General features: G+C 48.9%; 1 protein-coding gene across 4 annotated transcripts in view; it reads right to left on the reverse strand.

The window, feature by feature from the left end:
• The window catches only part of VPS13D (vacuolar protein sorting 13 homolog D), a 231268-nt gene that overhangs the window by 55441 nt on the left and 148400 nt on the right, over positions 1 to 27427 (reverse strand). For all 4 annotated transcript variants that reach the window (XM_037045200.1, XM_037045199.1, XM_037045198.1 and 1 more), the window contains 2 exons: positions 24112 to 24246; positions 22775 to 22942 (listed from right to left, as the gene is read on the reverse strand). In XM_037045200.1, the coding sequence (XP_036901095.1) occupies positions 22775 to 22942; positions 24112 to 24246 (303 nt within the window). The remainder of the gene's footprint in view (positions 1 to 22774; positions 22943 to 24111; positions 24247 to 27427) is intronic.

A 27427-nucleotide genomic window follows, 5' to 3' on the forward strand; every position in this document is an offset into this window, starting at 1 on the left:
AAAGCACACCGGCTGCGACAGAAAGGCAAGGGGCCCGGTCCCAGCTGCGTCACCAGTGCCAGCAGGGTGAGCGGGAGCATAACACACACTCCCTGTAGGACCAGTGTCTTCAACCCATAAAACAGGGAGAATGCTACCCACGGAGTCGCCACATTTGTGCAAACAGACCTTGTTTTTTGGGGGGAAAGATGTTATTCATTTATTTTTAGAGAGAGGAGAAGAGAGGGAGGAAAAGTGGGAGAGAAACATCAATGTGTGGCTGCCTCTCACATACTTCCTACTGGAGACCTGACCCACAACCCAGGCATGCGCACTGACTGGGAATCGAACCAGCGACTGGTCAGTAGCACTGTTCGCAGGCCGGTGCTCAATCTACTGAGCTACGCCAGCCAGGGTGAGTTTAAAAGTACGTGGGGAAAAAAAAACACAAAGCTGCGTGTAAACACCAAGGGTTGTTACTGCAAATTCTGTTCTTTCTTCTGAGTGTTCCACCCCCCTTCCTCCCCAGCTGAATCTCGTGTGTCTCATCTGGTGACGGAGGAACCAATCACCTTGTACCCATTCTGGAGCAAAGGAAAGCTTAAAGAAGCCAAAGTAAATCAACTAAAATCTCAAAACATAGAAACTGAGAAGTGAAACTGAACATCTCAAAGAAGAAAAGCCGCTCGAGCGCAGCTCGCTCCAGTCCCGAGGACTGCGTCCCTGCGAAGTGCACTGCATCCGAGTGGGTAGACAGGTGCTCTCTGATGCCAAAGGCTGGGGAGCAAGAAGACAGGAGGCATCACCGAGACCGGTCTTGGGTGTCAGCACCAGGGGAGGCTGAACGCCTCACTGAAGAAGCCAGAGATGTTTCAAGGGTCTGAAACGCCTTGCTCAGGCTTTTAGAAAGCCATCTATCCCGACTGGAGTTTCAAGGAAAGACGTTTGAGTGAAGCACAGAGCAGAACTGGTGAAGGACAGCTTCCAACTATGAAGACGGTGGCGTAACTTCTGGGACTGTAAACAGAGGTCAGCAATGTTTACTAGATCAGGCACTGTTCTAAGGGCTTGGCAGTTACGAAATAATCTAATCAGTTTAATCCTGACAACAAACCCCAGAGGTAGGCTCCGTTATAATCACTGTTGAACGGATGAATCTCCAAAGACCACGATGACCTCTAACGAAGGTCTGCTAGGTAGCCACCCCCCCTTTGACCCGGGGCGATACAGGACGAGAACCCAACCCTGACATGCCTCTGTCCCCACGGAAAACTCCCTCCCGAACAGCAGGAAAAATCCCACAGAGACACCGGGTAGGACATTTCTCTCCCCCCCAAGCAGCGCTGCCGACAAAGGGATGTAGCTGAGGTAAGTACATAAACGATGCGGTTTCTGAAAAACCTGCACGCACTCCCTGGACAAGAAAGAGAGTGGGGCTCCAGTCCCCCGCATGAGCAATACCCCAGCTCAACACCTACCCCTCTCCATCAACCTGACCTTGCCCCAGGCATGCAGCTGAAGCCCCACCTCCTCCCTTCCCCCAAGCTATCTCTCTCACAACCAGAAAAGGCCGCAGAAAAAGAGACAGTTGTGTTAAAGTCCATTGCGGGATCACACTGCAATTCGGTCAGATCTCGAAACTAATGTGTGTCGACCAGGCCCGGAGGAAAGGTGGACGCCAGCGTTGGTGGGGAGCAGGACCAGGGGCTTCCAGAGCTGCCCAAGGAGAAGAGGTCTGCTTTTCCACCCCACTGCTGACGAAAGGACTGGCTGAAGGGGGCAAAGCACCAAAGCTACAAGATTTAATCCATCGGAGCTGGTCTGGTCAAGAAGACCTAACTCCAGAAACCATGGGGAGCAAACAAGCAAAACCTGCCATGCTCCCAGGGGAAGAAATGCACTTGGAAGCTCACCCGACTCAGCCTTCATTCCTCTCCTCTCTCCCCCCCCCACACTCCTCTCTTCTCCCGGCACCACCCAGCCATCTCGGAGCAACGCTGCATTCCCAGGGGCAAACTCAAGTACTGTTGCTAACAACTCGCTCTTCACGGGAGTGGAACAGAGCATGCATTTCGGGAAGGCTAGAAACACAAAGGCCAACACTTCGCTCTCAGTGGTGTTTGGGGAAGTTACTCCTCGGTGAGTGAGTGAGCGCTAGCTGGACACCACCACAGGCTGGGAGCAGGTCTTGAGCATCTGAGAGAACAGCAGAGGCTAAACTTCACTTTTTGTGGGTAGCACGGGACTGGGAGGCAGGTCAGATCCAAGGAACTTAGGTCCTCTCTCATTTCTCTTGAGCTTGGCTTGATCCCAGGTTCAAATGCAAGGCCAAAAGAAGGTTCTTTTAAAAGTGGGCTCAAATGTTTCCACACCTCTCAAATGGGCTACAATAAAAATGCCATTCCCAAAAGCTGCTCAGAACCCTTGGTCTCTGCCTGGGATACCCTTTAGTGGCCTTCGGGTAGCTAGTCTTATCTCCGCCATCTCACAACCCCAGAAAGAGTGACCCGGGAGAGGGCACTCGGAACTCACTGCCACCTACTGTCTGCAGAGCTGGTGTCTTTAAAGCAGAACTGGACATTCGTTGCTGAATGAGCCATTCCTGGGTTAATAAACTCCAGGCCTAAAAGCAAGTCCTGGAATGAGGAAGAAAACACACCCCATTTAGCTCAACAGCTACCCTTCTGAAAGGTGACCTGATAGGCCTGTTCTGATATTCTGGGCTGCTTTTAAGAGGAAACCTTCAATTACTAGGAATAATGGAAAAATAGGGGCTCGGGTTCAATATACTTTCTACCTTGAAGAGCGCTAGTTAACCCTCGTTTATCAAAAAGATGCACCCCTCTTCTGGTCTAAGCAGTACCGGTTCTTTGAGACCGAGTTTCCTTGCGGGCCTCTGTCGGGGTCTCCGGAGTCAAGGCTGATTCTCTGCCTCCCACACCCCCCCGCCATCGCCCATCCCCAGAAAAAACCATCCTCCCTCGGGTTCTGCCCTTTAAATGCCAGGCTTTGATGCTTTACCGAAACACGAGGCCCACTGGGAAGTTCTTGCTGTGGTACACCCTTCACGGTGAGGAAAAAGCTCAGAAAACAAGTCTTGCAGGGCAGGCACACACGGGAGGAAGGCAAGGCGCTGGGCACCGGAAAACGGGACGAAAAAAGAAGCACAAATCCTCTCTGGAGAGCAGGAATGTAAGCCAGAGCCTCTAGAAGTTTTCTTACACACTGTCCAGCATTCGATAAAAATCACCAGATAAGTCACCAGAATGACTGAAAACTAAGGAAAAAACAGGATAACTGGTCACTCACCAGTTATCCAGACACCAGCACTATTAGATACAGAGTTTAAAATAATATATAATGATCCTTCAAAAATTATAAAATGATAATTTTACCAGAAAACCGCAATTAAGATTTTAATAGATGGCTGAAAGCGCAGAGGAGACAGAGCACCGAAGAGGACTGACTGGTGAACTGGAAAAAAAGTCGGCAGAAAATACCCAGATCGAGGCATTAAAAAAAAAAAAAAAAACTCGTGGAAGTGAAAATACAGAAGAGAGTCTAAAAGACATGCAGACATGGTATTAAAAAAAAAGTCGAACTTCCATGTAGTTAGAGTCACAGGAGAGAGAGAGAGAGAATTTTCCAAAATTGCCAAAAGACATGAAGCTACAAATTCAAGATATTTTACAAATCCCCACTAGGAGACCTATACCAAGGCACATTACTGTTAAAAATTAAAGACAAAAAATAAGTCTTAAAGCAGGCAAAGGAAAAAAGGCATACCACCTCCATAGACGCCACAGAAATGAGAGAACAGCAGCAGAATGGCGTCACTGAAGGACTGGAAGAAGTGTACCAGTCCAGAATTTTAACTCAGTAAAAATATCTTTCAAAGAATGGGTAAAATAAAGGTATTTTCAGGGGAGAGCAACCTGAGAAAACCCATTGCCAGAAGACCCATGAAAAGGAATGAAGTTCGCTGGTAGATGGGAAGCAACCCCATATGGATACGCAAAGAAAAGAACGCAGGCTAACGGGACAAATACTGTGTGTAAGTCTAAATAAATACTGACCACTTAACACAAAAAAGAAACACGCGACTAATATTCAGTGACCCGGTAACTCTGCCCCTAAACAGGCCAGAGACACCTTAGAAAGGAATCACTCAACAAAAGGACGAGAAGCTGACTGCCAAGCAGGGCAGAGACACGACAGCCCGAATGTTCGAAAGCCCCATCAACCACAGGCACCTGAAACTCCTCCCCTCAAACCCACAGCTCCAGTCGGTAACACCTGACTTTGGTTCCGCCTCTCAGTGGGGAGCTGAACTGTCCAATGAGGTGGCAGGACGCTACTGAGCACTCACAGTGTGATCAGCACAAATAAAGATACGCTCTAAGTATAAGTGTAACAGGCATTCTAAATTCACAGACTTAAGATCAAAAAGAGAATGCAAACCACCTCAATTATTTTTACACACTGATGACATATTTAAAATAATATTTTGGACATAACAGGTTAAATACAATTATTAAAAATTATTTCACCTGTTTCTTTTTACTTTTCAATGCGGGTACTAGAAAATTTAAAATTACTTACGTAGTCCACATTGTATTTCTACTGGGTGGTGATGGAGAGGTCTGCTTCTAAAAAGTGTGGCACAGCTTATTAAATTAAACTTAAGCTCTGAAGGTACCAAAGTCTTGAATTTCAATTAATTCCTTCCACTTAGACCTTATCTCTAGGTAAATTGTATCTTGCAAATGACTGCTATGCCCGTGAGCAGGACACACCAGACGAACGGCCCTGGGTTTAGGAAGAAAGGCCTCTGTTACTCAAGTTGGGAGTATCTGGTAGGAAGGTGGGTAGAAAGCTAATTACAGGGACGCAGCCACACCAGCTACCACCCTTCTTGTCTTCTCACCCAGCAGGGACCCTTGGGGACACGTGAAGAGCTCTGCGTGGCCTGGGCACCCACCGCCGTGCAAGCACTCTGGCACCTGTTTTCCTCACAAGGCCACATGGGTGGCCGCACGCAACGAAAGCTGGTCATCTGGGCACCCCTGCCCCCAGGACAGTGCCTGCAACACCGTCAGGGCGCAGTACAGGCTTGCAGTGCATCCCTTTCCCACTCTTTGGCGCCTAACCCCACCCCTACTTCACAGAAACGATAGATTCTACTTCACTAAAAAAATAAAAATTTTCCCTCCCCTTCACCTTAAACTGAACAAATGGACAGACTACTCTTAAATCTGATGCTTCTTCTGCGCTCTTCTAGGACCCTGTCCTGGACACGGCTCAATCAATCACATGTCCTACCTTCCGTCTCTCTGGCCCCTTCCTCTCAGATGGACAAATAAATAGAATAGAACCTGTTCAATCTTCAAAATGCCTTCCCTTCACTGCCCCTCCCATTCATGCTTCTGCTCGTCCATTTTCTTCTCTGTGGCCTCATCTTTAAACAGGTGCACTTACTGCCACCCCTGCCTATTCCCTGTTAACTGGAGGTTCTGAAGGCACGTGCCTGTAGTGAGTACGACAAGGCAAGGATCAGAGTGTCTCGTGGGATCCTGCAATGCCCATACATTTGCACAGAACGGGAAACACAGGCACGGGTTTACGGGCAGCTGCCGATTTCTTAGCCCCTCTCAGGCCAGCCTGGGCCCAGCCGGCCCTCCTCCTGGGTGGCTGGCACAGAGTTTACGTACGTGTCCCAGACACAGTCCCAGACGCAGCATCTAGCGAAGAAAACGACCCTTCCAGGGACCAAGGCGAAAAGCAGGAGACCAGATAGGAAGAATTCCCCAAGGTGGACTGAACAGCTATCTCTTCTTTTTACAGGGTGTCTATGGGTTGGCAGAAGGGCAGGAAGGGGGTCTCTCTTGGGTTGTGAACCTTGCCAACTTAACTTGGAGGAATGGCGAAACAGCGATTCATTGCCCTGGATGCTTCTTAACCTTCAGATGACAGCCACCGCCTCCGTAGCCAAGGAAGAGTGCCAGACAGACTCGGGGTGAAGCTCAGGACTCCAAGGAACGGGGTGAGAAAGTGAAGTTGGGAGACTGTTCCTTAAAGGAAACTCCGACAGCGACACAGCCTGAGTCGCACTTTGACAGCATGGCTCTAGCTGCTGCTGGGGGACCTGGAGTGGGGAGAGCAAGGGTGCAGGCAGAGGGCTGCTTCAACACACCGGGCCGGGGGGTCACTGGGTGGCAGGCTGCGGAGGTGGGAGGCGGGTGTTTGCACTGAGGTACCCCAGCAGGGCTCGTGGATGCACCGGGGACGTGCTAGGACACGAGGGAGTCAGGGTCACTCCGAGGTAGTCGAGCAACTGGAAGGAAGGAGCATGGGGAGCAGCTAAAACGGAACGAAGCGCCGGGCATTGTGCCTGGCACACAGGAATAATCAGATAGTGGTTCCTCCGCAGGTGTCAGGTTTTCAGTGCTGATTCAGAGCACAGGCCTCCAAAGCCAGGTTAGTCAGGCCACGCTAAAGTTGGGGAATCTCCGAAGCGAGAAAAGTCACGTGAGGATGTGCTCCGCGGGGGCTCGACTGTGCAAGCATCCCAACGCTGGTCAACCTCCATGGGAAGACGGAGCACCTCTCATCCGACAATGAGCCCCGTCAGAGACGCTGGCAGATGCAGCCTGCACGTGGTTGGGGAGTGCCGCGCGCGGAACCACGCCCTCCCCACCCGGCAGAAAGAGGTCCCTGGGAAAGAGCGACACACTGGGTGGCGAGACTGCAAGCAGCACTTAAGCAACAACATTCTGTGCTGTGTGCAAATCTGTCCAACTCCTGTAGGTGCGGCTCGGCCCACCAAGTGCAGGACATGAGTGGCGACCCACAAACGCTCGAGTTCCCTGTGACAAAGGTGGCAAACCACACACTGGACAGCGGGGCAGGGGCCTGTTCCCAACAGACGTCTCGCCAGGTTTGACTCAGAAAGCTCTCCCCTGTCACATCTGCCAGGCCGCCCAACTCGTCTCCCATCCTGCACTGGGACTCTTCGTGTGGGGACGACGTTAAGGCTCAAAGTTCCAGGGAGCCAACAGGAAACCTACGCAGCCTTAGTTTGAACACTGGCGGATAAACAGTGGCCAGTGCTGTCTCACGATACATGTCCCCTTTCAATTCACACACGTGAAACCAAAATTCCAGCTCAGAATTCGGACACTTACCCACCTGGAGCGGAAACAAAACAGGAGGGATTTCCAGAGAAAAACCTCCCGACTGGAGTGGATGGGGCGGGAGAGTCAGAGGCAGAAAAACCATGACACACACTCCTATATAATGTGCTCTTCCCTCTCAAACGGAGCTGCATCGAGGTTAGCTTTGCCTGAGGACTGTGGTGAAACAGTTGATGGACTGATCCAATGGGGTCAGATAAGTTAATCCCCCAAAATGTGCTTTGGGGATCAATGCAAACACTCCATCTGCTGTGCTCCAAATTATGCAAAAATGTAGTTGAAGAAGGAGCCCACCACTCCCTGCCCCCTGCCTTGCTCACCCACCGGTTTAAAGAGAGGTCTAAGCACCTTCTACTCCTTTAACGAGAAGCCTGAGTTGGTGTGCTCCGGGCTTCGGGGAGGGCGGTTTCCTGCCGTGTCTAGGTGGACACACTGTTGGGTTGTTTGGCGATGCCAGAGGCAGTCTGTGGCTCAGTACAAGATGGAGTCACTCTGGCCAGAGAGAACAGTCTGGCTGGATTTGCAGTCTACCTGCTGTGAACAGGTCATGATTTGGTTTCAGTCCTAATCATATGAAAAGGAAGTCAGGTTTATTTTTCCCCCCAAGGGAGTGGGGGGGGCTATTATTTTGCTCTGGCCCCTACTGTGAAAAGTGTAAGTGTTCTACCCACACATAAAAATACTTACAAAAAAAGTAGCAGTTGACATTTAATACATTCGGATATGGTCATATCATGACAACAGTACTAGGTTAAAAAGGAAAAGCTTCACTAGGTCTCTCTCATCCCCTTGAAACCCACTTTTACTTGATTGGGGGACAAGAGGACACTCAGGATGCACAATGGCCCACCAGCCGCCTCCCCCCGGCAGGCCAGGTGACCCAGAGGCACAGGGCCCACTCTCCAGCCCGGTCCGCCGCTCCACACCCAAGCCTCTCCACCCGGGCTGCCCGTGTGCCCTCCCATCCCCACCACTTCCTGTCCACGTTCTCTTTGGACTTCAAGATCCAGCCCAGGAGACCCTTCCTCTGTGCAGATGCTCCTTGCCCTGGGTCAGGAGGCCACCCCGGTGAACCCGCACAGGCGTCTGTTCCCGCACCTGGGACGCCTTCTTGCAGGCGTGTGCTTGCAGGGCCTTCTCCAGGGCCAGACTTGGAGCTTGGGGGGGAAGGCCTTGGTGTTTTCAAGTTTGCCCCCCCTGCACCCAGCACACAGCCTGCCATCCGTAGCTGCCCCCATACTGCCGTGACCTCGTTGTGCGCCAACAATAAACAGTAAATGAGAGTGAGGTTACACTTCCTGCACACAAGTCTCTATTTAGGCAGCTCTCGTGTGGCTTTTGTGTGGAACCAGGCTAAATCAACACTAAGTGTATCGGAAGGGCTAGAGCGTTTCCTGGGTCTCAGTCTCATGCTTTGGCCTGGACGTGGAGCATCTACAAGAGAGCTACGGCAGAACCCACTGCAGGAAAGGACTAAATGCGACTCAGGTTCTCTGCACCCTCTTGAAAATGCAGTCTTACATGGTCAATTCCTGCAAGCGTGATCCAGCAGGTGGGTCCAAGGGTGCAAACAGGCTCTGCCTCGGGGAACCTCGGCTCCCACCCCCACTCCCTTTGTTGCCTTGAGCAAGCTACTTGACTTCTCCGAGCCTTGGTATCCTATGTATAAAGTGGGACTCGCACTTCGCAGGGTCACTGTGGGGATTCAACAGGTCAATCCGTGCGAGTTCTGAGTACCTGGCACGTGGGGCAGCAGCCAGCAAACATCAGCCGGCAGCATTCTCAAAGACGCCCATTTGGCCCCCAGTTCACGCTCATGTGCCCTGCAGTGTGCTGTCAGTGGGTGTCCACCCCACGCTTCTGTGCAGCGAGACGGAGGAACGTGGACAAAGGTGATTTAACAAGAACACCCTAACATGCCCCACACGCTCCGCCGAATTGCTCCACTGTAACCATTTTACAAACTGCAGTGAACAAGCCTCCTAGTCAGCTCTGACTACTGATTCCCGAGACAAAAGGCAAGGAAATACAAAATTAACAATGTGGTTACTCCTTATCAGAACACAAAGCCAGATACCCAACAGTCCCGAATGAAGGAAACAGATTGTTGGCTTCTGATTGGAATTTCCTAAGATTGTTACCATGTAGTAAAAGATTAATTCAAATGTTTCTTTGCGCACAGTTAAGTTTACGTGAAATGTATCAGAAATGATATAGGAAGGGCTTTGAGTTTGTGTGTGAACAAAACCGCTTTTAAGAAATGTATCCCTTACCAGGCTGATTAAGAAAACACCAGGACTTTAAAGTACCCTGGGTCTATAAATAAATCCACTCAGCACCTGGTGGACTGGGGGTGAGAAGTCTTCAGGCTAAACAAACAAAGAAGCAGGTAAACCAAACATAAGCAACTTATTTTTCTGAAGTGGGCATGACCGTCAAATAAATTACCGTATTTTGGGGACCATAAAACGCACCTAGGTTTTAGAGGAGGGAAATTGGAAAAATTTTTTTTGAAGCAAAAAATGTGGTAAAATTTAATAACATAAATAACATAATGTTTCACCAATGTAAATGTAAACAGAACTCAACAGTAGCATTAAAAATCATTATTCCTCCCAAATTTGGGGTGGAAAAAGTGCATCTTATAGTTTGAAAAATATGGTATATGCCAATATCATACAAGTTTCTCTTTTTCTTGTTTTGTTTTTATTTTTTTTAATTTTTAAAAAGATTTTACTTATTTTTAGAGAGAGAGGAAGAGAGAGAGGGAGAGAAACATCAATGTGTGGTTGTCTGTCATATGCCCCCAACAGGGACCTGGCCTCAACCCAGGCATGTGCCCTGACTGGGAATCAAATCAGTGACCCTTTGATTCAGAGGCCTGCACTCAATCCACTGAGCCACACCGGCCAGAGCAAGCATTTTCAACATAGTATTTGTGCTGCTATTTCAAACCTTAACACCACACCACCACCACCTCAGCAAGTAGAACTCAGTAGCATTATTGTGTATTAATTTACTTAACCCTACCTACCCTGGCTGGTGTGGCTCAGTGGATTGAGTGCCAGCCTATGAACCAAAGGGTTGACAGTTTGATTCCCAGTCAGGGCACAATGCCTGGGTTACAGGCCAGATTCCCAATAGGGGGCACATGAGAGGCAACAACACACTCATGTTTCTCTTTCTCTCTTTCTCCCTCCTTTTCCCTCTCCTTAAAAATAAATAAATAAAATCTTTAAAAAAATAATTTACTTCATCTTCCCAGAAGTACCCTCTCTCCAAAGCTGACAAGTGGATTTTCCCAGCAAAAGGGGACAACCTTGAACACACCACAGGTAGGTACGTATTGCCCACATGTGTCCAGGTGGGGAAAGAGGGCAATATTCAATCATCTGACCTACAGTATTTCAAGAACAGAGTGTTTCCTGGGAAAACATAGCAAAACATACCTTTGATGATAAATGTAATTCCATAAAACTAGCAGCTTAAAGTAATATACAGCATCAGGCAGAATGAATGACAGGTGAAGATGAGAAATACCCAAATGTCCAGACTCTCGGATTTGTTCTCCTCTGTTCTGAGGGACAGGAGAGGAATAACACACGTGCTGGAAATTTGGGGAATGTGCTCCACACCTCTCTCCTCCTCCCTCTCTTTCTCTCTCTACCCCTCTTTGTAGAGGCCTTTAATCAGCTCACATCCTCTCCTGACCTGGGCTGCCTAATCCATTCTGACACCAGCCCTTGGGCTGAGGGGTCCAGTGCAGGCCCGGTGAGGGCTCCCCGAGGACCTCCACCGCTCTTATCTCCGCAGACGCCTGAGGAGTTTGGTATCTTCCCTCCCGGCCCTCCTGGGAAGCCACCCCAGCAGGTGCCCATTGGCAATAGTTTTGTGTTACAGGCCTGAATGAATGATCCCCGCAGGAGCTGCCGACTGTTTTCACAGACACAGAAGGCAGTCAAAAGTCCACCGCGTGAACTTGAAATGACCCCAGCTGCAGAGTCACTGGCGGGTTCATCGGGAGGGCAGGCATGCTTTATTAAACAACTAATACTCTTCACAGATAACTTTCCGAAAAAGCAAAAGTGTTAACTCTTTGCAAGCTTGCTCTGACAAGCAAGCGGAGGGGCTCTGCTGGGTGACTGACAGTTTGAACCCAGAGGAGGATCTGGGGCGGGCGAGAGGGCGACTTCATCTGACCTGGAGAAGGGTCAGCACTCAGTCACCATTTGGCCCGGTGCTTTGTTCACGTGGGCGGAACGAACGTCAAAAGGCAGAAAGCACGGGTTTTAGACATCCACTCTAGTGAGGACAGTGACAGCCTGAACCCCAGGCTCTCTTGGCTAGCTCGCCCCCTCTCAAAGGGGACAACCATGAGGAAGGGGTGACCGAGGAAGGGGTAAGTTCTTTCAAGCAACTGAACGCACCCACAGCTGCCGCATTCACTGAGTGGGAGGGCGCACGGCCACTTCTTCCCTAAAATCAACACTGAAGGGCCCCTTTTGTTTTTTTTTCTCTCTTAGCTCACACAGACTTTGGAAGGAAACCTGTGACAATAATCACAATTAATAACACGCAGGTAATCATATAAACATTAGGAGAAATCTTAAAAATTCAATTTAACCAACAGCTGCATTAATTTCGGCATCGACCATACTCTGTGTCTATCCAAATTCGATCTACAGCCCCTGCCACCACTGCCCGCCAATCTAATTACGGAGGACCTCCCCACTTATTTGGGGGGCAGACCGTGCGTGGTTTTCAGGTGGGGTGCAGTCCTGCCTGGCTGGACTCGGTGGCGAAGGTCCTGCTGAGGGACACACGTCCCTTTCTAGGCACACAACACACGCGTTGCTGCTCCACCAGCACACCAGGGCTTCCCACACAACACACACAGGGCTGGGGCTGGAAACACCAAGACAAGTACACTTAGTCCCTTGTCCTCGAAGAGCCCCGTCTTGTGTGAAGCCTCCTGGAAACCGATAAAATCAACCTACAGAACAGTGAGAAAGGTACACCAGTTAGCACTATGGCCACTACATTCTCCCCCCTCACTCCCAAAAGGACAAGAAGCAGGGACCCAGAGCTGCCGACCCCCTTTCAGAGACATCACCAGATTTGTAGCCAGAAGGCCTGAGTTTCTCAGCTAGCCCTGAGCCGAATTAGCTGGGAGAACCTTACCGGGGCTCGGTTTCTCCGCCTGTCGTATGAGAGGGTGGAAAGCTGGTCTCCAGTTCTCTCCCAGACCTGCGTTCTGAGAGCGTCAGAGACTGTGCCGAGGGCCCAGCCCTGGGAAGGGCTGGCTCAGCCACATTCGGCTGGAAACGGTGGGAAGAGTTTTAGGTTGGAGACCTCTCTTAGGAAGAACACGAGATGGGTGAGGACTTCCCCAAACCTGCCCACTTAATAACAGAAACTTTTACTCGACTCCCATCAGCTGCCCCATAGCTCCTTGACTGGTTTTCTTTCCCCACAGCCCGTCATGGTTGGTTCTACGGTGCGCTTCCTTGTCTATCTCCAAGATGTTCCTTTTCTAGGACGTAAAAACCACCAGGACAAAGGGCTTTGTTCATTTCAGGGCCACATCCCCAGCCGTCCAATAAGGGTGGTGTCTAGTGCACATTCAGTAAGATCTGTGGAATAAGGACACAGACACCAAACACACAAGACAGATTCCACAGAAAAACAGGTTGGCAAGTTAAGATGCCACATGAAATATTGCAATGAGGCTTCTCACAGAACTCGTTTTTAAATAAGACTTTAGTTAGACACCGTTCATTCACAGTGGTGTATTCTCTCTGAAAGAGAAGTAAGTGGCTAATTCTTCTTTGCCTTTTCCTAAGATTTTTTCCTCTCTCCATGTAACTCATTCATGGAGGCACCTCAGTTTGCCTTGCAGACTGACTTTGAGTCAGCTGTCCTGTAGCGATCCCATACCCCTGCCTGGCTGATGTGACTGGACACAGCATCCAAACAGGCAGGTGGCAGCCCCAGAAACAGGCCGATGACACTGGTCTGGCTCTGCCCCTGTGCTTCGTTTCTCAGTAGTCATGTGCCTGGAGGTTTGTGTGTCCAGCTGAGGTCTACAATCGACCCCTTGTGTGCCTAGCACGGGCGCCAGGACACCGAGACCCTCTCCTGGGAGTGGGACTCTTTTGCAGCTGCCTGCCCCCATCAGAAAGCCCCCCGGGCCCTCTTTTGGGAAGATGCTGTCTGGCAGGAAAAGCTGACTGTGAGGCCTGGGTGCCAACCGGGACCGCAGGACTTGGCAAAACCATTACACCTGCGTGACCCAGTCTCCCAGCACCAAATAGGAAGCGACTATGGCACCTGCCCTGCTGGCCATGCAGGGGCGTTGTGAGGTCAAATACCTCCCAGACCAGCAAGTGCTTTAATTCCTGAGGGAAATGGGCACCTTCTAGAGCATCAATGGGGTCTACAGGGGCAGCCAGGGCTGGAAGAGGGCCCAGGGCCCTTGCCTTCTTCCAGCGCGCCCTGGTGACCCTCAGCCACATCTGCGGTGACTCAGTTTCTTCTGTCGGGTGAAAACGGTACCACTCGCACTCTTCAATGCGTAACCTGGTGAACATCCAGTAAGGACAGGAAGACGCTACCAGGTTCCATTCCCATGAAACCACAGGGCACTAGCCGTCAGTAGCTCTTCCTTTAGAATGAACGACCATGAGTCACCCTCGCCAAGTTCCAAGTTACCAATAAAGAGGCGCTAACCTGCGGGCCAGGACGTCCTGCGCTGAAATATTACAGAGGCCACAATGCTGAAGCAAAGGCTGATTTTGGAAGTACTTTCTGCTTAATTTTCAGTTCAATGAAAATGCAAAGTTACTGCTTCCAAACCAATGTGTTCTTACAGAAATTCAAAAGCTTGCAGGAAATGTTTACTTAAATATCTTCGTCTAATAAAGCAAACAGATATTTCCCATAAGCATTATTTTAATTCATTCGATTAGAAGGGTCTGAGTTTTCCTCCCTTGCCCCTGAAAGTTTCCCAAGGCCTCCCGCTACCTCAAGCAGAGCCTGGGCCTGACCCACTGATGCACACGGGCCCCCCTTGTCCGATCCAGGTCAGTCTTAGACCCGAGAGATGGGAAGGGGCGGAGAAGAAACAGAACCCTAAAAGCCAGCTGCCTGTCTGTGCTGCTACACCTGCAGCGTGACTTTATGTATCATTCAGCTCATGTGTGAGAGGAATGGCATGAACTTTTACAAAGTGCCTGCTTATTTCACATGAGCCACAAACCAGTTAGACAATTTAAAAAATCCAGTAGGTATTTCACTCATTTAAGAACTATCTGTTGGATACATGCCTTGTGAAAAGCCTAGGGATAAGGCGGGCCCACCTGGACACAACCTGGACCACAAATATTTATGCTCAGCCACAGGGGAAACTGGCAAAAAAAAAATGATGTCAGACAAGATCCCTGCCTGCTGGGAGCCGCATGTCTGCTCTGAGATGCATGCGAACGAACAGACAACTGCACGGTGCGTTCCAGCCCAAGGCTGCTTGACCCTTGAGGAGCAGAATAAAGCGTCCCCCCCTTGGCCTACAGCACGTTAAAACCTCACGGAGTGGAAATCCTCTGCAGATTCCACTCGTAATACTCATTTTCTCTGTAACATCGCGACTTACAACTACTTCTGGTCTCCTCTGCCTGCTTGACAGCCTGCAAAAAAAACCTGCCACAGATCCCAGTCCCTCACTGACAGTGCTAACTGTTGAATGGATGTTTGAGATGTGTGCACAAATGGTAGTTATTTTCCAGGGAAAAACGTGGCCACTGCCCTGGGGATTCAGAGTGGGAGGAGTCTCACAGGGCCCTTGGATTGGGGCCACTTGGCCAGACGTGGAGAAGGGCATCCAAACACAGGTGAACCTGTGAGCAAAAGACCAAAGTGACAGAGAGCAGGAGGGCTGGGGAAACAGGAAGTGGCCAGACAGGCTGCTTTCGGCCGCTCCCTCTTCACTCCTTACTTGACTTCCCCAACTTTGAGTTTATCTCCAACCTCCACACGTGCCTCAGTGGGATGTTTCCTCGTTCCCAGAACTGGCACGGGAGGCTTCCTCACTGGTGTTCATGGAAAGAAAAAGAAACACTAGGGAGGATCGTGCCTGCGAAGCTGCATCGGGTGGGGGAGAAACATGTACGCAAACTCCCAGATTCACTCTGACCTAAAATTTCCAGCTCCAACACTCACTCATTATTAAACTTTAGGTCAAGGTCACGGACCATTCTGAGTCTCACCTTGCTCAGCTGTAAAAGGGAGTTAAGACTTCCTTTCTCACAGGGTACATGCGGAAACTGAGCAGACGTAAAGCTCCTAGTCCACACCTGACGTACAGTTGTTACTCTGTAAATGATGGCTGCATTATCCACATCCCTCTCTGACTTTTACGGATGATCCTGGCCAAAGAATCCCCTCCTCCTCCTAAGAACACACTTTGATTTAGCTTTTCTTCAGGATGGAAAGAGACTTACAGCAATAATTACAGGGAAGGAAGAACAATAGAAAGGACCTTCCAAACAGAGTGAGTGACCTTTCACCGCCAAAAAATGAGACTGTGACCTGCCTTTCAGACATCCATAAAACTGGGTTACCATTCATCTCACCTTACGCTTGTCACCATTTTTCAAGGAAGGCCAAATAAGGACGTGAATGATGTTAAACTGCAGAAAAGGGATGCGGAGCCACAGCCCTGGGGTGGCCGGCAAACTAAGGAAGCTGAATAGACTCTTCCTCTGCTCACCATGTTTACACCAGGGCAGAAAACCACTGCTCTCTGGGGGACACAGACATTTCCTGTCTCTTTAATTTAGCAACTGGACGTGCTTTTTCCCGCCACACAGACTGCAGTTTTGGAATATAAAGTGAATTCCTCTGAAACATGAGATGTTCGGTCTAAGAAGATAACTTAAGAACCTGGTTCTTTTTTTTTTCCCATCGCTTTCAGAGAGAGAGGGAGAGAAGGAAGAAGAGAGAGAGACAGAGAGAGAGATTAATTGGTTGTCTTCCCATACGTGCCCTGGCTGAGGATATAACCTGCAACCTAGGTATGTGCCCTGACTGGGAATTGAACCTGCGACCCTTGGGTCTAGGAGATGATGCTCTAACCAATTGAGCCACACCACACTGGCCAGGGCTTAAGGACCTGATTCTTAACTGAACTGCTGTTAGGAAGTGAAAAGGTGTAAACTCTCCCGGTCTTTCTGCTTCAGAAACAGAGCTTTGGCGGCAGTGTCTTGACTGCTACCTGACTTCCGGCTGCTGAGCTGCCGGCTAAGGGAGGGAAGACGGGAAAGCAGAACCCCGTCCCGGAGCTCGTCCGTGAGCAAGGCCGCGCAGTGCGGGTGGGGGCTGCCTGGGAATTCTGGGCGCTGCTGTGGTTCTCGTGCCATCGCTCAACCCCTGCCCCCCCTTCCCCGCCCACCACACTTCCACTTCCCACGGATATTTGAGATTTGACCAAGCTGGGATGGGTCACTGATGGGTCATTCAGCATCTAAAATTTGCCTCTAACCAAAAAGAGCTCAGACGAAAGGAATCACTTTAGTATTCAAGGTTATCAGAGGAAAATAAAACAAAAATTCTGTTGCCAAGAATTTGAGTCATTTCTCTAGATACAGCAACTTGAAGGCACCTCCTCTTGGCCAGAAAAAGAAACCCCTTGGGTGACTTATTTAGGATCAAAGTCTTTTTGAAAATAAAAAACTCCACATTCTCTAAGGGGTAGATTACTGTCTGAAGTGAATTTCATTTCACATGAAGTTTTCTGCCAACTTAAATACACTAAAAACCCCAGTGCGTATCAGAAGGCACTCACCTATTACTTGCTCATAGGTACATGGAAAAGCTATTATGGGGATAATCAGCTCCACTATAAAATGGAGCAGCCGTACATAATGACAAAAGCAGATACAAGTCATAAACTGCCTTTCCCCCTTCAGAATCCATGCAGCCAGGCACTCGGGACATTCTTTTGTGCAGAGACGAAACTGCTGCCTTGACTAAACGGAGCTTTTAGTCTCGTCTGAGACTATAAACACGCTGCCTACAGAGCAAACACAAACAAATGCTGTTTCTTAAACAAAAGGCAGATGGACCCTCTGCTCTCAACAAGGTCGCAGTGTATATGGCAGGAGGCTGGCTAATGCCAGGGGCTGGCTGGGAATCTCCACGTTGTGGGGAAGCCGATTTCCACCGATTTCCACAGATCACTACTAGGCCTCCGATCTGGTTTCCCCGAACTCAGAGAAACGGCGTAAGGGAAGCAGTTCCTCCGCACGCTGTACCCCAGACAGGGACGAAGGAAACGGAACAAAGTATTATCTAAAGTCCTGGCTGCATTTTCCACCGAACTACCTACACTCTCAATCTCTCCCTCCCCATTTCTCTTTTATTTATTTATTTATTTATTTATTTATTTTTTAAAGATTTTATTTATTTATCTTTAGAGGGGAAGGAGAGAGGAAGAGAAACATTAATGTATGGTTGCCTTTTGTGCGTCCCCTGCTGGGAGTTGGCCTGCAAGGAACTGGCCTGCAACCCAGGCATGTGCCCTGACTGAGAATCGAACCGTGATCCTCTGGTTCGCAGGCCCGCGCTCAATCCACTGAGCTACACCAGCCAGGGCTCCATTTCTCTTTTAAATTTAACTTGCTCGTATCTATCGCCAGTCGTCCTAAAAGCTATCCAAGTTCATTCTGAGCCCAGGCAGGGCTTTTTGGTTGTTTGCTTTTTGTTTTTTTTCATTTTTATTTTTTTAATAGAGAGAGACTTGTCTAGGACAAATCAAACAGCAACAGGTATATAAAAAGTGTGAATAAAGCTAAGAATCAAGACACTAGTACAGAGTGGAGTGTCAGGTCTTGGGTCAGCAGTTGCCTGGCTGACCTGGAGCAAGTCAGCTGACCTCTCTGGCCTCAGTTTGCTCATTTATACAATGGGGCAACACTGCCTACCTACCCATGGGCCAGGCAGTTGTGATGGTCAAATAACACTGCACAAATGCTCGCACTCAGTACGGTTCCCGTTAAGAACCCACCTGCCTGTAAAGGAGTAGGACTGGTCAGGACCGACCTAACGTCAGACTGACCACAGCCACCACCAGTCCTTGGGCGTCTGGTCTGTGCTGCCGATGATGCGCTAGCAGGCCCTTACCAGCTAACAAAGTGACATCAAATTGTCAGCTTTGGGAGGGAGGTTAGCAGTGATTAATCTTTTATATTTGTGCCAGAGTTATCGGTAAAATGAACATGTAGTGAATAATGACCTGTGAATCCTAAGTTCCAAGAACAGCAACAGACTTTGATGAAAGTCATCTCAGGTAAAAACCGGGAACATCATTAAAATATGAGCGTTCATAGGCACAGAGTCAAGACATAGTGAGGATCAAAACAGTGCCCGGATCAAAAGCATCCTATCAGGCCTTGAAAGTGACACAGAGAGAAAATGGGAAGCAGGACAGACGGAGCGGAGGTCCCGTGATGATCAAACGTGCTTCTCTCCTTCGTTGGAGGAAGTTAGGCATGCTGCTGGCTCCCTTCCCCCAGGGGGTCCAGGCGACAGCTGGATCAGGCAAACACGGAGTTTCCACAGGGGCAGAGAAGAGAATGGGAGCCTTTGCTCCACTGTTACCCTCTGAGGATTTCCTAGTTTGAAAGGAACTTACTTTTTTTTTTAGAATAACTATGTAATTTTCCTGCAAGTATAAGAAAATATTATACAATAATTACAGACAGAGGGGCAACTGGAGTCTACAGAAGAGAGGGAATTTGTTCAGTGGGCGTCTCCTCGGTCCTCTGGCTTTGAAAGACATCAGAGCAGCGATTTTCAACCTCTTTCACCTGCGGGCATACGGAGACTAACTACTAAAACTGCAGTGAGTCCCACACCGGGTATGTCGCCAACCAACAACAGTAACAGGTGTGTGTCTGATTTGTTCACACTAGATTTGCACCAGACGGCCATTGCTGTGCGAATGTCCTTTTTTTCACTGGACACTCTTGGGAAAAGAGGTTGGAGCCCCAGGCTGGACAGCAAGGTTCTGCATGCTTTAAAGATTCTTGCGGCGGACCAGTGACGGTCACTGGGTTAGAGGGTCTTGCAGGTGGCCACATGACACCCGACCAGAAGGTCCCTGCATCGTGGACACTGCCCCTCCGATGTGGTGTCAGGGTTTGGCAAGCAGTGCCTTTGCTAAGTGGGTCAGAGTCTACGAGGGGCTCCAGGAGTGGGGGTCTTGCCAGGGCCTTACAGTTGGGGTCCGATCTTTGAGGTTCTATTCAAAGGTCAGAGTCATTTTGCCAAGATCCAGGCAAGGGAGTCAGGGAGCAGAGGCCCTGGCAGGGAAGCCAGTCCCTGCATCACCTCAGAGCTGGAATCCATAACCTGATTTCTGGGCGTGGGCAAGGAACGGAAAAGGGTAAGAGAAATAAAGAGAAAAGGTTATTTCCTAGCTCTATTTCCTCGAGGCTAACATTAAATACATTAAATAACAGGTCAAAGGTAATGAGGAAGCCCAGAAGCAGATGTGACGGACCCGAAATCAGAACTTTGCTGTGGATAACTCACAGCATCTGTCCGAGGGCAGTAAGACCTGCAGGCCCACCGCCTTCTCATGCGACAGAATGGATTCCCTCTTGGCATCTCACTGGGCGCTCATACGCTTTATCTCCTTTGCTCCTTGGGTCGGTGGGGCAAGGGAAACGACCATCATCTTTTCACAGGTTAAGAAAAACCCCTCGAGATTAACAGAGAAAAGGATTACTTAAAGCGAGGAGTGGGGCGAGAACTCAAGTAGCCCATCAGCCCTCAGCGGCCCTCAATACACAAGCCTATGTCTCAATACAAGAATGACATCATCTTTTGGGAGGCATGAACCTAAGAATCCAGTTTAAAAATGTAGGTCCTTGCTCCAGAAGAAACTGTAACTAATTTTGAGAGGTTTAAGGAGCTGCTCCACTCCACGCAACGCCTGGGGAGCAGGGTCAGAGCCCTCTGGCCCGTGCGGCCCAGCGGGGCGGCTGGCTGGGCTGCAAGGAGCAATGCATCTTCTCTGGCCCCATTCCTGAATCACAAGGACCCAGGTCCCCTTTAAAGGACACTTCCCACAGGCCAGCAGTTAATTCTGGTGGCCATTTGCACTTCCCTAAACTCCTCTTGTGTACACAGAAAAAAACCCAAAATATTCCCCCAAAGCAACATAAAGGTCTGGTTTCAAGCCACAAAACTACAAAACAACGGAGCTCTTCGGCCAGACTACATCCGGGCAGATCACCGAGGACTGGAGTGGGCATGGGGCTGGCAGACCCGGCTGTCGGAGCTGTCAGCTCCAGTGTGACGCGGTAATTTTTAGTCTGTTTCCTTTTCCTAGAGAGATATGGACTAATTTTTATAACACATCCAGGGGTCTTGGCATCAAAAATAAATTGCACAGCAATTCCTCTGCGTAGGAGGCAGGGTGGCGATCCTGATGAGCTCACTACAAGGCAAGAGAACTATGTGAAGAAAGACCCAACCACCTGGGAGCAGGCTTCCCACTCCAGAGGCCGCGAGTCCTGGAAAGCAACGCCTCTATGCAAATCCAACACCATAAAACTTGAACTCCAGTAAATGTAGGATCATTGTCACCCGGGCCCTCGTACACATCTGGGAGTGAAAGTCAGAAGGAGTATTCTGACCTTTCTTTCTGCTTAAGTTAGATTCTTAGACTGACCCTTAAGCTTCAAAAAGTTTTGCAGGGGAAGCAGGAACCAGAAAACAAGTGAGACTTCCAAAAATGAGAGAGAATGAAGTGCCAACCCCCCTCCTCAGCATGCCGTAGGGAGACCCTGGAGAAACCCCACAAGGGTTCACCTGGGGAGAGGCCGCAGGTGAGTTTCCAACTTCTTCATCCTCCTCCGGAAGGTTACCTACGGGGGCTCCTCCCGGCCAGAGCGGCCCAGGCGGGTCTGACTCTCCCACTCTCTGTGCCTGAGACCCCCTGCCCTACTGACTATAATACATCTCCTCTATTCCAAGGTCCCAACTGTTTCCCGGTGGCTACAGCCCGAATGCTTTCCACTGCAAATGTAAGAGTCAAAGTGAAGACCCTTTTCTCCTGTTCCATCTGTATTCTTCAAAGTTTCCATGACACCATATCTCATTTTATTCTCACAGAAAGCTGGTAAAGCAGGTGCATGTCTAGTCCAGGCTGAGAAAGGCCTCCCAGTAAACCACAAAAGCATATATTTTTCAAATTAGAGCAAAGCTCAAGGTGACAAAAAGAAAGAAATTATACAACAAAGGAGACTTGCTTATGCTAATTAGAATTTAATGAAATTAAATGAAACCTTTAACCTGGGCAGTTACAACTCAGGTTCAGCGGGGAACCTGTGCCTCGACTGAGGAGGTCTGCACTGCAGTTGGGACTAAGCTCCAAGGGCACTGAGGAGTGGCTCAAGGTCGGAGGGCGCGTGCTCATTGGGACTGTGAACCCCAGCCGGTTTCAAACCATTATTTTACAGATCTCTCGCCTTCCTCTCAAAGTCAGAGGGTTGCCTGCTTTGAACCGCAAGTCAAACTGTACCCTTTTGGTTTGGTTTACTGTAACCACAGCATTGAACAAACTGATCGGACTAAGAACTATGGGCTCTAGAAAACAGCTTGGAAAACAGAAACAAATTCCCAGCCCTGCACGTTATTGCCCCGAAGGCCACGCGGAACAGAAATGCCATCAACTCCACCTTCTTACCTGCTCTTCAGGATAAACTACACGACACCAGCAGAGTCTCCCTGCGGTGAAGCCGTGCCCACACCCCAGTGGCCCAGGCAGCAAGCAGCGCACCTAGGATTGCGCAACAGACGCTCTGCAACCTTCGTGAGCTCAGGCACTGTCCACACCCGCTCCCTCGTGAAAAGGTCAATCGCTGCAAGTTTGTTGACCTGACAGGAAGGAGGGGGGAGCAGAGACCTCCGGAGGCCTTTCGCACGTGCTCAAATAGCAGCCCCCACCTCGCCAACTACCTGTACCTCTTCCAGCTTCACACGCACAATCCGTTCCTGCCAAAAAACCAATTGTGCAATAGCAAACCTCCACTGAACAAGAGGCCACGAAGAAAAAGCCACCTAGAAAGCAGGACACAGGAGACTTGTACCGCTGTCCTTCTGCCGCTGGACTCGGATGACTTAAAGGGCTGCGTCTTTCTAGGAGGCTGTGTTTCACTTCGGACTTCATCATGTAAGCTGTGAGGAGTAACTGGGCGATTCCGGACTGGCCAGCAGCGCAATCCAACTCCGTGTTTCAGAGAGCGAGTTCATTCTGGTGGGACTGAGGGAGGCACAGGGAAGCCCCAGGGCCAGGAGGCTGCAGCAGCGGCCCAGAGAAGAGAGAGAGAGGCCTGGCGGGAGGCAGTGGTGGCATTGGGAAGGAAGAGGAGACCCCTCAGGGAGCATTCAGTGGCAGGGCCGGGTTATTGGAGGCGAGGGAGGGCAGTGTAAGTGGGCAACGAAGCAAGGCAAGGCCACAGCCTTGTAACCCCTCACAGTCTATCAGCTATCGCAGAAATCACGGGGTTTACGATAATGGAGTTTCACCGTTTCCTTACCTTGGCTGCAGAGTTGGATACTCCATGTGTAACATTTCGAATAAGGCCCCCGACATTTCCGTACTTTATCAGTCCAGTAACCCCTTCGGAAACATCATTCAAAAGCCCCATGGGATTGCCGAGAAAGTCCACCGACCCCAGGATCCGAGCTGCCTGGCTGAGGAGCTCCTGTCACACGGAAGGAAACAAGAAGAGCAGTGCTGGTAAGAGCTGCAGGCAGTGGCCTGGGCTCAAAGGCCAGAGACCAGCCCGGTCCCCCACCCCTCGGCACCGATAACCACTTCTCATTCTCACCCAGCAGCCCCTGCCCTTCCACGAGCTCCAGCTACACTTCTCCCAAACGCTCACTCCCCAGAGGCTGCCTCCAATACTTATAGTTTCCTTACAAATATTCTTCAAAGAAGGATAAAAAAGGTATGAAACAGGAATGGTCCTTTACATATACTGACATCAATATATCCGCAATACTCCCCTTCCATCGTTCCCACAGAGAAGGAACTAATCAGCAGCAGAGAGCGTGTGCCAGGGAAAGGGAGGCAGGAGGGAAGGTCCGGGGCCCCTCACCATCTGCGAGGGGACAGCGCACGTTCAGACCCATGAAGGAACCCTCCACCTTCTGTGTCCCCCACCACCAGGTTCCGGGGTCTAGTGACACCTGCTCTGTCACTCTCCTTACAGTTCAGAACGACCACCAATTAGGAACAACCAGGAACGAAACACGAAAGGGAAACAGGAAAATGGGAGGGAGGAGGGGAAAAAGGAGGCAAGCATAGAATATATTTTAACTTTGAAAGCTAAATAAATTTGACGTGATCGTGACCTATCTATTCATGCAGGAGTATGCCTTGGCTTTGTATTTTGGTCTTTGCAGCCTGGATAATACATATAAAATGGAAAACATCCAACTCAACTAAAAACTTTTTTAAGTTCAACTCGAGGGCAGGATCTCACGAGCTCTCACAACATTCGTGGGGTTGTCGAAAGGGGGCCCGTGCCCAGTAAATAAAGAGTTCACAGAACTTTGTTATCATTAAAGCATTGGTTAAACCCTTAAGAGTTGTGACTAATCTCGTGGAAGCCCCTGAGACTAGTTCTGAGGGACAAGATTAACGGCCCCTAAGTCAAATGCACTGCTTTGGGATTTTCCCAATGTGTGCAGGCTTCACGGGCTGTGACCTGGCCCGTAATTCAACAATCAGAGCCGGAAGGTCTCACTGGGTTCTCCACAGTAGTGTCTTAGTAACTGGATCCCCCAACAACGAAAACAAACATTCTGCTTTCGCTCCCCGAAACATCCCGCCAACTCCCCAGCCACTAGGTGGGCCCCCAGAGCTCACCTCCTGGAAATGCTTGAGGACATCGTTGATGATGAACTCCTTGGTCTCATAGGGATGCACCCGAGTGAATGGGTCCAGATTAATCACAGCATCTTCAAAACGGATCAGCGGAAAGCCCAGGGTGCTTTTTAGGGCCTAGTTAGGGAAGAAAGGAAATGCCCCAGTTCAGCCAACAGGATGACCTCTACCTGGGTCCCACGAGTCATGCCACCTTTCCCATAAGAGCCGAGGTTCTGAAATTTATAAGCAAGCATTTTTCTACATAATTATAAAAGCAAAATATGAGAAAAAATACACACGTCACCCAAAGTAATACATCACACATAGAAATAAACACTATTAACTTCACAGCATAATTCTTCCTGATATTTCGTATCTGTGTATTTGTCCCAGTTTACTTTCTGACTGACCTGCTCGTACACCACACTCACGGGAAGTGCACTAATCAGATGTACAGGTCAGGGAATTTCCCAACGTGAACACACCCATGGAACCATCCAGACCGGAAAACAGATTACTACCCCATCTTGGAAGCCCCCCTCCCTACCTGCGGATTCCCGGTCACTATTCCCTCTTCCTTTGAGTCACCACTGTTCTGACTTCTATGACCACAAATCAGTTTTTCCCACTGTGCATTTTATATAAATGAAATCATCAGTCTGTGCCCTGGCTGGTATGGCTCAGCGGACTGAGTGCCAGCCTGTGAACCAAAGGGTTGCTAGTTCGATTCCCAGTCAAGGCACAAGCCTGAGTTGCAGGCCAGGCCCCTGGTAGGGGTGCATGAGAGACAACCACACATTGATGTTTCTCTCCCTCTCTTTCTCCCTCCCTTCCCCTCTCTCTAAAAATAAACAAATAAAATCTTTTAAAAAATCATCAGTGTGCATGTTGCTATATGTGGTGTTTTACACTCAACATCAAGTTTTCGAGATCCATTAGGTTGTTGCATGCAGCTGTACTTCACTCATTTGTATTGCTGCAATGGATTCTAATGTATGCATGAGACACTGTTAAATCATTGCTGTTGATGAACAGTGGGCTGTGGGGCGAGGCCCAACCAACTATGCCACACGGGTCAGGGAGAGACCTACATAACTTCATTAACCAGTGTCACTCCAGTAACTTCAATAAAATTTAAAAAACACAAAACATAAAATGCCCCCCAAATTAAATAGAATGTACACATCAGTCTCAGTATCCACTGCTGAGCAGTTTCCCGAAGCAGCTAACTGGTCAGCCCTCCCGTCGGCAGGCACTGTGCGGAATTTCTCACTCTACATCCCCACCCACACTGGCTATGGACGGCTCTTTCAAAACCAAATCTTCGGGGGGGGGGGGTGTAATGGTATCTTTATGGCTTTAACTTCCATTCTCCTGTTGAGGAATGAGATTAATCACCTTTTGAATATGCACTGGCCATTTGGATATCCTTTTTTGTAAAGTGTCTGTTCAAGTCTTTTGCTCATTTTTTAGTGGGTTGTCTGTTTTTTTTTCTTATTGCTTTGTACGAATTTTTTTACACATCCTAAATGTAAGCCCTATGTTGGATATAAACTCATGTAAGTATCTTCTCCTACTCTGTGACGAGTCTCATAGCCCTTCATAGTGTTTTGTGATGATCAGACTTTTCTTTATTTGGGGAGTCCGTGTATTAAAGCTGGGGACAGTGAAATAAGCAAGGGCTTAGGCCAGAAGGGGGACACGAGAGAGCCTATGCGAGGCTGCTCTGGCCTCTCAAAATGCTACAGGAAAGACATGGGCCTAGGCGGGCCGCTTTGGCTCACTGAAAACTAAGTCACGGTGAAAGAAATGAGCCACAGTGGGGCTGCTGCCAGCTCACTGGGAAGTCAGGCAAAAGGGGGCCTTGGAGACAGGTTCGGGGTTAGGCTGGGACGGACTGCTGCTGCCCAGTGTTCCCCAGGTTCGAGTCTTGTGGCATCCCTTGGACTTTAGGAGATGGATGCCTGTGGCGGGAAGAAGTGGGGAAAAGAGAAGGGTGCCCAATATTCTTAGTTTTAATGAAATCCAACTTATCAACCTTTGTGTCCAGGCTAAGAAATTATTATCCACACCAAGGTTATATATTCCCATATGTTTACGTATAGAATTTTTATTGTTTTACTCTTCACATTAAAATTTATAAGCTACTTGGACTTGATTTTTATATGTGGTGTGAAGTAGAGATCAAGATACATTTTTTTCCAAATGGATTTCTAATTGACTAACTAGTATTTATTGAAAAGATTGTCCTTTTCCCGAATGTAGTACAGAGTAAACTTTGCCATGTGAGGGGGAGACCCAATACAATGGAATTTATAAGAAATTATATATTTACTCTCCATGTTTAAATGTCAGTCACCTTCACAATTCTCTCTGTTGGATACAATTCACCTATGGAGACAATTTTTCCACTGCCCCAAACAGTTTTTGAACTCATCGATTTTGATGCTTCTGTGGTTTTTTATTTCACCTCTTCCACATTGGCAAAACATTTCCCTTTGACGGTTTTTTTCATCCAGGGAAACAAAAAAAAATTGCTTAGGGCAAGATCAGGTGACTAAGGAGGGTGGGGCACCAGGGTTATGCTGTTTAGGGTCAAAAACTGCTGAACACTCAGGTCAGTGTGGGCAGGTGTACTCGCAAATCACCCATCATAAAAATGGGCAAACGCATTGAGTCTTCAAAAAAATTCACTGAAGCCAAATGCAGCCTCTCACAACAACACCAGCTGGCACACTGATCCAGATGGGTTCCTAGAACACTCACCTAGTGGGGGAAGCCAGTACTATTAGGGACCCACGACTGAGAAGATAATTCTGGGTTTTCAAGTGACTGCATTTATATATGTTTCTGGATTCTCTATTTCATTTTCTCCTGCCTTCTGTCAATATCACACTATCTTAATTACTGCAATTTTAGAATAATTTTTGAAACCTAACAGTGTAGGCTCTCCAACTTTGTTCTCTTTCGTCTGGATTACCTCGGTTACTCTTCACACCCTTCATTTCCAAGTAAACTTTAGAATCAGTCTGACAATCTGCTACATAAAAAGTGCTGAAATTTTCAGCAAGACTGTTTGAGCCTACAGATCAGTTTGGGGAGAAATGACAACTTTACAATACTGAATCCTCCAATGTATTAATATGGTATGCCCCTTTAACTATGTAGGTCTTTTCCTGTTTCTCTCAATGACTACAGAGGCCTTGTACACGCTTCATTGGGTTTATCCCCAGGCATCTGTGGTAGACTGAAAATGGCTATAAGTTCTTTGCATCTTCTACTATTAGTGGAGTCTATTCCCCTTCCATGTGAATCT

This window comes from Sturnira hondurensis, unplaced genomic scaffold (assembly GCF_014824575.4).
Source record: "Sturnira hondurensis isolate 20B ecotype Veracruz unplaced genomic scaffold, ASM1482457v3 Scaffold0004257, whole genome shotgun sequence".
Classification (NCBI taxonomy): domain Eukaryota; kingdom Metazoa; phylum Chordata; class Mammalia; order Chiroptera; family Phyllostomidae; genus Sturnira; species Sturnira hondurensis.